We start from the raw sequence: 11,746 nt of genomic DNA on the forward strand, positions 1-11,746 counted from the left end.
AGCTGAAATCTGGGAATAACTCTCTGAAGGTTGCAGCAGTGCTTTAGGAATAAGGCTGTCCAGGTGGCATTGCTAGCAAATTCGTACTGTAATGTGAGATACTATCAGAGAAACTTCTGACGGAAAACCTAAGGAGAGAGTGTTCAATTTATCTCTATCTTGTTTTATTAAAATCTCTATAAAACATGAGTATCTGGATAGCTTTCTCTGTCTCCTAGTGAGCCTCCAACTTGTGCTTAAGGTCATGAGTTCTGTGATAACACAAATCCAAGGTCATAAGTGGATATACAGGCCTCTGCAAGATCTGCTACCCTACCCACTAGTAACTCACAGTGTAGCCCTAAACTGAGAGGTCAGTTTTGGAGTTTTCCAAATCTTGTTTAAAGTATATTCAAGTAGTGCAACACAGCAATTTCCTGAAAGAGAAATCAAGGCTTTTTTGTTAAGTTTAGGTGCTGTGGAAGCTTTTTTAGAAATCATAATAAAAAAATGTTCTGTTCAAGTTTTTGTGAAGATTTAGCCAATATACACCTTTTGCAGTGTGCAGGGGATGTCACGTGAGTACATACGAGCTGATGGATTCTTCACATTCTTTTGCTGCTTATAAAGACGAAGACTTAAAATAAAACATGATTTCTTTAAAGCAGAGGTAAACATTCTTAGGCTTCTGTTACTTGCACTTAAACTTTGAGCACAGGTCCTTCCCAGCTTCTTCATTTCCCCAGGCAAAACTAACCTTCAAATGAAAACATCCTTTGATAGTTTTCTGTTGAGGCAACTATGCATTTTTAGTGACTTCAATGAGAGGATTGAACGCATCTGACTGTCCTATACTGTCTGACCCAGGAAGAAGGCATGACTTCATTTCTTCTTGTCCTGGGTTCAGCTATAGCAGTCATTTTTCTCCTGCTTAGTAGCTGGTGCAGTGCTGTGTTTTTTAACTTTCAGCCTGGGAACAACGCTGATAACACCGATGTTTTTAGTTGTTGCTAAGTAATGTTTATTCCAACCAAGGACTTTCTCAGTCTCATGCTTTGCCAGGGAGGAGGGGAAGCCGGGAGGAAGCAGAGACAGGACACCTGACCCAAACTAGCCAAAGGGGTATTCCATACCACAGCACGTCATGCCCAGTATATAAACCGGGGGGAGTTACCCGGAAGGCCCAGATCACTGCTCGGGTCGGGCTGGGTATACTGGATTTTGAGTATGTTTTAACCTTGTTTTGAAAGTGCCTAGGTGTCTGGCCCACTTCTTTTTGTGGACGTGTAAATGTGTTTTCAGTTCAGAGTGCAGGAATTACAGTCAGAGGAGTTTTGCTGAAGCCAAGCAGAGAAGGAGCTTTCAGCGGGTTTTCTTTGTCATTTTAAATGAGTGATGTTTGCACCCACTCTTTTCTAAAATGTTTGAGCTTTGTTAGGATGTGTCTGTAATACTGAAATGGTCACTAAGACAAATTTTTAGTAAGTTTAATTGGAAATGTCGTGTTTGGACAGAGTCTCTATAAGACTTTGATTTGCTGAGTGAAATTGCATATTTCTGTCTGTTACTAAAACACCCATTTGCCAATGGCCAGTAAAACAGGATTTTGTTTGTCAACAATTTAGGAATAGAAAGAAATTAATATTCTTTGAGTTACTCTTTCAGATGTAATGGCACAAAATTCCACTTGTAATAATGCTGTCAAATCCGACGAAGTATGGCATATTCTGTGCAAAAGGAGTTGTAATACTGTCATACAACATATGACAGCATTTTGTCTTCCTATACAGAAGAATTGGAAAAATTATTTCCTTTAGTTTTTCTAATTATTATTCACATAAACTGAACTGCAGTAAAGTCTCTTCTTTTTCTTCTTTCCCTGTTCAAGGCCTTTGCACGATTTCTTACCAGTTTAAGCTGCATGGAATCAGCTTCTTGCAAATAAACAATTTGGGATTTTTTAAATGGAGCTTCTGCTGTTGGCCAGGAGTATCTCATTAGCTGAGTTCTTTCAAGTGAAAAACTTGTGCACAACTCCTTTAAAATTGATACTACAGTGAAAGGTAGAAAAAATTCATACAGTGAAATAGCCTGGTTCAAATAGATCTGTGTTCATTTTGCTATTCAAAGCATTTCCTGTAATCTCTTACAAAGACAGATATGTTGTTGGCAGATGTGTGCTGTTTTGGACTCTTTCTGGAACTTTGCAGGGGTTACTATCCTAAAGCAACAGAATTGTAATATTTGTATTTTGCCTTTCTGCCCTCCAAGGTGCAGGAACTTCATGAGGAAGAAGCGCAATGGGTGAACTATGACGAGGATGAACTGTGTGTAAAGATGCAGTTGGCAGATGGGATCTTTGAGGCCTTAATCAGAGACACTGTTGATGTACTGAACCGGATAAATGAGAAACAGCGGAGACTGCTGCTTGTCTAACAGTGCTGAAAATAAACTTACAGCTGCATAACCACTGAATCAGAAACCAGCCTTTCTGACTCCTGCAGTACTCTCCACACTGCAAGTGCTGCTGCTGGACTTCCTTCCATATGTGGGGTTTAAAGGCAGTTCAGATGTGATTAAAAGAACCTGAATTTGCATCCGCTGCCACAAGAGACCTCGCACTGGATTTGGAACAAGCTGATCCTTCACTCGAGACTGCACCGTGGAGTGCTCAAGACTGTGTGCCAGTACAGTTACGCCACATAACTGTCAGCAGCTGTCTGGAGCCCTGGCCTGGGGCTTTGACATATTCAGCTTGTTCACTGAAAGGGTTAGGTTAAGTTGGGATATTAGCTATTTTGCTGGAATGGCTGTCAGCCATGAGTATTCGCCTTGTCTTTAGAAATGTGAGTAATTTGGGGAAGAAACGGTTTGGTCAGGTTTTAGTCTTAAATGGAGACTTACCATACTGAACAGTGTTATAATCCTAACAGCAGCCAACCCTACCAATGTGCATCAGTTTCTTCTGCTCCAGAGCCCATTTAATTCCCTTCTCTGTGAAGTTGGTCTTCACCTTTCTTCTGTGACGTGGTACCAAGTATGGTGCCAGCCAGTCCAGAGTGATGATGTTGCTTTCTGCATTCAAGTAGAGAATTCTTGCTGCTTTTCCATGCAACTTGCTTCAGTCCCGAGGTGGAGCAAGATAAAGGCCACCTAATGCTAAGTGTTAAACATGAGCCCGTGGACAGCTTTCCTCCTACCGTGTAGCACTTCTCTTCCTGGAGCACCAGCTGCTCCCAGATAATGGATACTCAGGATTTTCTTAGGCACGAGACATGCAGGAGTGGAAAACTTTTCCTCACAAAAATTAGGCCTTCAATCTCTCAGCTTCCTCCCTTATTGTCACCTAATAACTCGGAGAAGCTGTTACTTGAACAATTTAGAGAACAGAGTGTATTCACCAAAGAAAGTGGTGTCCGGTGCTTGACTGTCTGCATGTTTTGTGCTTGTGAGTTTTTTATTTATTTTCAGATAATTTATTAAGTGGATTATAGGAGAGTGTCCTGTGCAGTTGGCTGCACTGTCTTAGTTTTGAGACAGCCGAACTTGAGAAAGCATCTGCTCTGGAAAATTCCAGAGCCCGGTACTCTTCGCACAAGACCTCCAGCTTCTTGAGGCAAATATGGGGGGGGGAGGTGAGAAGAACCAAACCCCAGTGACCAGGGGTGGGATGCAAAGGCAAGGACTAGGAATGGAGCTTCACCACACCTGGTTCGGAGACAATGGAGAGTTGAGTGGACTGAGCTTGAAAAAGCTCCGTTTCCTTCCTATCCCAGACCTTCTAGGCCATGGGCAGCTGTTACATGGTTGATTTGGTACTGGGTTCAACTGCAGTGTCCTTCTGCTGAGTGCTGTTCCTAACCTGTTCCTCCCATTCTTGTGTTTTTCTTGGAGGAACACAGACAATCTGGGGTCAAATGTTGATGCCTTAATAGTGGATGTCCTGTTTGCTAATGTGGGACAAGATCCAGAGGAGTGTCAGATTCTCCAGACACACAAGTGCAGAAAGACATTTTGAAGCCCTCAGAGTGCTGCAGCCCCCAAAGATGCTGCAGCCCACAATAGGCGTGGCGGGGAGATCTCTACCACTTGGTTCATCTGCTTGGTTCTTGGGCTTCCTGCTATGCATACCTCTGCTAGTGCTTGATTTTGTTTTCTCTTTTCCACTTTTTTTTTTTTGGGGGGGTGGGTGGGAGGGTGGGGAGCTATCATTGGAATATTTGCATTTTGCACAATGACACATAGCTGGTAATTCTTCAGGGACAGCACTGGGAAATGTTGGATTTGTCAGAGGTCCATGCAGATTCTCAGATGTAGTATTGCCAGCACCTCATTTGAGAGTTAATGGAGAGCCATATTGATGGGAGCTTAATGAGTGGAAGAACAAGGAGGAGGAGGTAATGGTGTATAGGAACACCTCTGGCAGGCATATGTGTGTCTGTCCCACTGTAGTGGCCCTTCTGGCTAGCTGGAAGTCAAGTGGTCTTGGTGGAGCGTTGTTCAGGTTTCCCCCTCCCCCCACCAAGTGATTCATTTGTCTACATAAAATGTCATCATGCTGAACCGGGAAACTCTTGACTGCTTAAGACAGAAGCAAACTAAAGCTGCTATGTTTAACTAGCATGGTGTCACTGGTTGGGTCACTGCCTGAGATTCCCTTTCCTGGGTGTATCTCTTTCAATAGTGGGGATGGCTATTTTTATAGGTAGCAATTACAGAAAGAAGACAGAAACCTGCAGCATAGATTTATAGCTGGAGTATCAGAGAAACAAAGTTGGTTTCTGTTCTGTGACAAGTGTCAAGAAGGTTGCCCTGCACCCCTGAAACTTTTTGGCTGTTCTGCAGGGCTGGCATAGCTTTTCTGGTCTGTCCACCAGCAGGGAGAAGGTTGTACAGTTGGTCTGTGGTACTAGGGACCATTGGAGATCATATGCCTGTTGTCTTGCTGGCTTGGATAGCACTAGTTTAGTACCCTCAACAGTAGTAGTAACTATTTTTGCAGCTGTTTGGGCAGAAGAAAGCTGTATCTAATTAATGGCTTTATTCCTTTGCAAACATCTCTCTCTATTTTTGGTAGCAATCCTTGCTAGGAGCAACCCTAAAAAGACTTGAACGTACATGAATTATCTTCTCAGTACCTCAAGTGTGTTGAGTTGCTTTGAGTATATACTCAAAACCTCAAGTGTGTTGAGTACCTGTAGACTGATGATTACCGTGATGAAGCAATGGTCTGTCTGGGTCGTGGCTGGTAACAGGGAGGTACGGGGAAGCCTGGAGTCTCACAAACAAGACTGAATTCTCTGTTTTGTTCTAATCCCTAACCTTCCCATTATAAAGAACAAGGTGATATTTCTGGGTCCTGGTTATCTTGGTGCAACCACATTAGAAGATTCAAGGCTGAGACGTTTTTCTGAGACTTTAAGCTGTTTGGGGCAGTGGCTGTTGTCACTGCGGAGATGGAGTTCGCTCTTCAGAAGGATCTTGGTGCCAGGTAGGAAAGCCCAGGCTTGTGAGGACAAGGAGTGCGAGTACCTCCATCACAGCAGGATGCTCCCTGAGCCAAGCTGTGGAGTATCAGTACTTCTGCCTTTCAGAAGAGGCTTGTTGCTCACAAGGTGGAATGGGGGATTGAAAAATCCCATCTTGTTCACTTTCCTTTCTTGAAAAAGTGGCCTTAGCTTTTTGCAATACTTGAATAAGTGTGTACCTGCAGAAGATCTTCAGTAGCACAGTGATAGAGACCTTTTAAATTACTATTCTGGAAGGAACTGCATGCAGTTCCAACTATCATATCCCTTTGCTACCTTAAGAATATTAGGAAAATAAAGGACTTTTCAACAGAAAAACAGTTGAAACTTATAAGGTATTTAGTGCATCTGAAGTGTTTACAAATCAACTAAAATGGAGAAAAGCAAACTATTGAACTTACTTGTAATTTAAATGTTAAATGCAAAATTATATACAGATGAAAGAGGAATACTGTAATTAACCTGCATTTACTAGTTTTTTCCCCTGACTTTGCAGAGCCTTTTGATACACATTTGCAAAGCCACCTTTTGGGAGGCTCCATCTCCCTGTGTACTGTGTTGTGGAGATGCTGAAAAGAAGCCCGTTTACTGTGTATGTGTAAATAACCTGGTAACTTGGGTTTTGGGCCAGTTTCAGCTAATGTTCACATCCAGAGCAGCTTTGCACAGTAGACAGACCCAAGGATGTGGAGGGGTTTTGTTTGTTGGGGTATTTTGTAATTAAGAACTGTAAAATAACCAGGGTGCTCCCTGTGTACACCAGTGTAAATATCTTTGGTAACTGAAATGTACTTTAAGAGAACAAAATCTGTAAATAAACTGATTTATAAATTAATCTTGTTTCCTGGTTCTTTATAAAATGGAGCTTTATAATTACCCAAATGGTTGCTAATTCTGAATGTATCCTGGAGATTCGTCTCTTGTATGTTCCCCTTTCTGTCTGATGCCATACTTGGGATGCTAATCACAGTCCACAAAATCCCATTAGAGTTGCCTTAATTATAATTCATAACGTTATTAGATATTTCCTTATTTTTAAAGCCGAATGTTGATAGAAGCAAAACCAGAAAACAGCATTGTGTAATTGTTGGAGTGTGCTGCATGATCTCTGTGAGTAAAATTGCTCCTTGCACATATTTATTTAAAACAGGCTTTTAAAACTCAAGGTTTAAAACACTGGGAGGAAGCTATTTTTATGCTAAACAACCATCTTAGAATTAAATTCTTCAGAGCCTTGATCTTATTTTGGATCCCTCGGTTAGGCTCCTAAATTGTTACAGCTCTACAGAGCTGCTGTTACCAGCACCTATCACTTCCTCACTGAGGGGGCAAATGTTGCTCCTTGGAAACTTTATGTATTGGTGGAACTTTGCTAAATCTTTGCTGTTTTCTTTCCAGAAAAACTAACAAACAACAACAAAACCAAAACAAAACAAAAAAAAAACCAACAATGCTTTAACATGTGAAAGGTCACAGAGCTCTCTAAGAAGACAGCTGAACACTTCCAGTGCCAAACCAGAGGCGTGCAGGCACATGGCGAGCAAGGGGCAGTATGAAATGTGTATGGCCAGTGTGTTTATTAAGCCTCCTCAGTGCCTACAGCTGCTACTGCTCCTGTACTTCAGGTGCGTTTTGGTGCAATTTATTAACGTACAGCCCAGCAGAAAAGGCTTTGCTTTCCATTTACTACAGACATTTACAAAACCCAGTGTTGATCTTTCCAGCTTTGCTGGAAAAAGCACACTGCTTTCCAACTGTGTGGCAGTCTTCTCCTCACCACTCTTCTCTACCTGGGCAAGACATATGCGTTAAATGGCAGGGAGACAAAACCACTGCAAAGGCATTACTCTGCTGAGCAGTTATTTGCTTTTTCCTTTTCCTTAAGAGAGGTACCTCATCCTGGAGGAGGACTTGCTGCACTCTGACTTCCATTATGGAAGGAGCTTTGCTGCAGTCCTGTGGTGCCAGTAGGAGTAATCCTCGGCAGTGTGCAGGGAACACCATCCGCAGCCTTCGTACAGCGAAGGACATCACAGTCCTCTGAGCTCTGGGGTTGAACCAGCCAAAGCGCAGCAGGTGGGTTGTTTGATGTCCAAAGTGCTGAGACAAAGTGGTGCTGCAGGTTCTGTGCTCTCATTACCGAGCAGCAGGGAAGCATCTGTGTCGCTGCTTTTCCCACCCTGTAGTGATTTTGCTCCATGAGTCCTCATTTTCAGACACTGATCCACTTGCAGCCATCAGCATCCATCCCTGGAAGTGGCTTAGAGTGCATTTCACATTGAGGAGAAAAAAAAAAATTGATCTGTGCTCTCTGTGCAAAAAGCTAAAGAACTGGCTTCCCTTTAAAATGGCTCAAGTGGTGGGAATGCTGCCAAGGCACTGCTACTGCTGTCCTTGCTCAGGATGCCCAGTAATCTGCTCGATGAAGGCCCTTAACTTCCTCATTTGAAAGTCTACATTGCTTTACTTGGGCACCGACTTTCTACAGTGGTGTTTGTGCAACTCTTCCCAGAACCCTTGGAGTGCAGCTGCCTTCAACAACCATTTCACCCATTGGCTGGTGAAACTCCTGGGTTAGGCAATGGCAGGCAGCCGCCTTCCTGATGGCACACTGGATTGAGTGCGGCTGTTTTGGTGCCTCCCTTCCCGATGCCACCCGCTCCCAGGTGCCTCCCCGGGGAGGTGGTGCCAGCTGCAGCCATCCCACGTCCTAAAACACCCAGCACAGCAGTGGAGCACTTGAAATGTTGACTCTGCTCCGGACGTCACTGCGCCCTGCCTAGCACAAGGGCTTCTGCAATGTCCGGGCTCTCATTAACACAGCCTTTAGAAGAAAAGGAGCTGGTGGGGAGCTGCTGAATGCCAGCAGCTCTCTTCATCACACAGGAAGGACAGGAGGGGGGTTGCTGGGCCGCTGGCACGCAGCCTGGAGCACGGGCCATTGGCAGGCAGGAATGCAGATGAGATATAATGAAGTTTGAAAGCTTAGGACACTCTCTGGGATGTGGGTCCTGTGGGGGAGGGAAAGACACCCTGTGAGGTCTGGAAACCAGAGCAAACAAAACCCATGGCCCCAGCCCTTTACTTTCCTGCCTCCTCCTGAATAAGGTGCTGAAGAAATTCGGGGAAAAAGAGGAGAATAGAGCTGTCAAGGGGCAGCACTTCAGGAGGGTGAGGGTTGGGCAGGAGCATAGCAGGGCATAGCAGGCACACTTAGGGTGAAAATGCCTTCTTTTGCCTGCTGAGTATGCTGCGAGAGGATGGCTTGGAGCAGGTCTGGTTGGTTCCTGCTCTGTTTCTCTTGGCCCCAGTTTTCCAGCCCTTTATTGCAGCTGTGGAAGATCTGCCATGTCCCTTGGGCTGCATTCCCTCCACAGTGTTGGTTTCCGGTGGCTTCCTTTTGCAGGCTGGCTTGTCTGTCACTGCCCTGTGAAATCTAGGCTGACTCAAAGCAGGGGTTTATCTGTGAGTTTGTTGGAGGTGGAATTAACACTAGTTCTGGGGGTGTCCCTCAGAGATTTTTTTCTTTTATTCCAGCAAAATAAAGGAGGCTGCAGGGGATCCTGCCCTTCATGTTTGGCTTGAGGAGCTCAGCAAGGAGCCTTGTCCTGTGTCCGTGACCTGCTGCGTTGCTCTGCAGAGGTGATGGAGGAGCCAGTGCTGCTCAGTGAAACTGTGATTGAGCACACCAGTCCTTGATAGGTGAGACCTTGCTTATGTTGCAGGACTACTGCCACATCAAGAGAGGAGTGCTCCAGTGTCATCTGTGTGGTATTCTCAGTTTCATGCGCTGCAATTAAACCACCTGCCAAATAATGATGTGGCAAATCTGGGTGGTGTGGCCTCCTCCGATCTGCTCCTGGAAGCTGGACAGATGAGCTGGAGAGGAAGACATCAGCTCTGTGCATCCTGGGTCATGGTGATGATTTATGACTTTAAATAGATCTTAAATTTGCAGGTAAAACATTTCCTACCCAGACATACCAAAGAGAGCATCAGTTCCTCCCAGTCCCCCCAGGTCCCTGTGCAAAGAGCAAGCGCGGTGTTGCTGCCATCCTTTTGGGCAGGGATGAATCAGCAGAGGGTGAATAGCAGAAAAGGGCTGGTACTGCTGAAGTCTCTCTGCAGACACAAACTACGTGAACATATTCATCACACCTTGAGAATGCACCCCAGATTTTCTTTTACACCTATTGTTATTACAGGCTGGTTGGGCTTGAAAGGTAGAAATCCACTGATTCCAACCCAGCTTGTCTCACGTAGTTGGCAATTCCCAGCTACCACTGAGGGCTACAAGGGTCTTTCCTGGTCTTCGCAGGTGTGAGCACAGCAGAGCCAATGCAGGGTGTGGGAAGCAGTCAGGGTTCATATTCCCTCTGTGCGCTATTCCCTGTCTCGGCAAAGCCATGGAAGCTGACAGCTTTATTGCACAGGCATTACCAAAGGTCTTGTCTGAAGCTGCGTCTCAGTGGAGGTGTGACTGGCGCCACCAGTGGAAAAGTGCCACTGGATTGGAGTGTCCCAGCTGACTTCGGCTGGCTGGGAAGTGGAGGTGGCACAATTTTCAGTTGCTCTCTGAGGCTGTTTGGTGATGCTAACTGGGGAAATGAGGCTTTTTGTTCTATTTAGAGAAGGGCCACGCTTTAAGTGGTGCTGTGGTCCAGATCGGAGAGAGCTTCACTGAATTCATCAGCCCCACCTTGTGAAGGCTGGAGAGAGAGGAAAACTGCCGAGCCTCCTTTGCAACTGGTATTTCCGAGGTGCTCACAGGGGAGTCAGATGCAAACTTCTCTAAATGGCCTCCAAAATGCCAGGGCCGGGTGACGGGGTTGCCATGATTGTATCATGAGTCTTGCATTGGTTGCATGTTTTTCTTGGAGTCAGTTCCTGGAATCACACAATTAGGTAGGAACGTGTTCTTTAATTCTCAAGGAAGAAAGTCCATTTCAGAATCTCCCTATTCCTGAACCTTCACAACTAAAGGGAGCTGAGAAGGTTCTAGGTCGGCTTACCTGGCCATTTTGAGCTATTGGTGTGTTGCAGCCAGATTCATGCTTTTAAAAAGGGACAGTAAAAACCTTTCTCCATTTTCTGAAGCATAGTCATTTCCAGCACTTCAAGGGCTGAAAACACAAAAACCCATCTGCTCTTCCCTCGTTTTCTCTCTAACCCAGCACAGGCAACCAGAGTAGCTCTTTGCATCTGTGAAAATGATTCATTTTGGGTGCACGAAACAAGTTCTGCAGGGTGTAAATGATTTTGGTGAGATCTTAGCAGCCTTTGAGGCTCTCAGCCTGTTTGTGTTGCCCACATCTCATTGACTTCAAGGAGATTCCTACTGGGTGCTAGTCTGGGAAAGGAGACTTGGGAGCTGATGAGCTTAATGAACTAAAGCCACCACTTAGCTGCTGCACGGGGATGTGTGCAGCACAGGAACCTCCACAGTGGTCCTTAGCCCATGGCCTGGCTACAGAGGGGTGAAGCATGTCTCTTGCCAAAGTTAAGGATGCCAAGGCAGGTGCTGGAGGCTTTGCTGTGCAGTGCAGTTTACAACCTACGTGGTTTTCAAGGGGCCAGGAGAGCCTAAATCTGGGTTTTGGGGCTGGCTCATCAGCTGAGCATCTAGGGACATGCAGCACCCCTCCCCTGTGCTTTGCTGCCCGCAGGCTTTGCTAGCAGTGAGGAGATGCAAAGCATGAAAGGACAAAAAGTCAGGCAGCACTGGGAAGGCATTTAAATCCTCCCCAGACTTCTACTGCTGCTTCATTTTATTTTATTTTTTAATTAATCTTAGTTATTCTCAGATATACTTTAAACCGGTTGTTTTAAAATCTCTGGTTTATCTTCAGGTTTTCCATGCCCATCCCCTCTCTCAAGGCGTTCTGCACTGAAAATCTGGCTCTTCCCAGTTTGAGGCAGAAGGAAAGCCTCATCTCTTGCTTTGCAGCAGGATTAGAAGGAAGAAAAGCTTTTTGGGCAAGTCCCTTCCTGGAAAGCCCCACGCCCTGCTGCTGAAGGAGGCTGTTCCCTGGGGAGTCGTGGAGACGGACATGCCAGCCTGGCAGCAGGGCTGTCAGCAGTACCTGCAGCCCCGGCTGTTCCCCGCGCAGTCGGAAGCAGGAGCATCCCCACCCCGGGGCTTCGGTGGATGAGCAATGGTATTGCTCACCTCAAAAGGAGCCGGAGCCTCCGGGGCTGTGCTCTTGACCATCTGCCTTCGGGTTAGATGCTGCTTTTGC

The 11,746-nt window shown here is 45.5% G+C and overlaps 1 protein-coding gene across 8 annotated transcripts in view; it reads left to right on the forward strand.

The window, feature by feature from the left end:
* The window catches only part of CEP350 (centrosomal protein 350), a 72,380-nt gene extending 66,038 nt beyond the window's left edge, over positions 1-6,342 (forward strand). For 6 of the 8 annotated variants that reach the window (XM_030495443.1, XM_030495445.1, XM_032920106.1 and 3 more), the window contains one exon: positions 2,251-6,342. In XM_030495443.1, coding sequence (XP_030351303.1) covers positions 2,251-2,415 — 165 coding nt within the window. In that variant the 3' untranslated portion in view covers positions 2,416-6,342. The remainder of the gene's footprint in view (positions 1-2,250) is intronic. The other 2 variants (XM_030495446.1, XM_030495444.2) reach the window with 1 other exon arrangement.
* The last annotated feature ends 5,404 nt before the right edge of the window (positions 6,343-11,746 follow it).

Source organism: Strigops habroptila, chromosome 8 (assembly GCF_004027225.2).
Source record: "Strigops habroptila isolate Jane chromosome 8, bStrHab1.2.pri, whole genome shotgun sequence".
NCBI lineage: Eukaryota > Metazoa > Chordata > Aves > Psittaciformes > Psittacidae > Strigops > Strigops habroptila.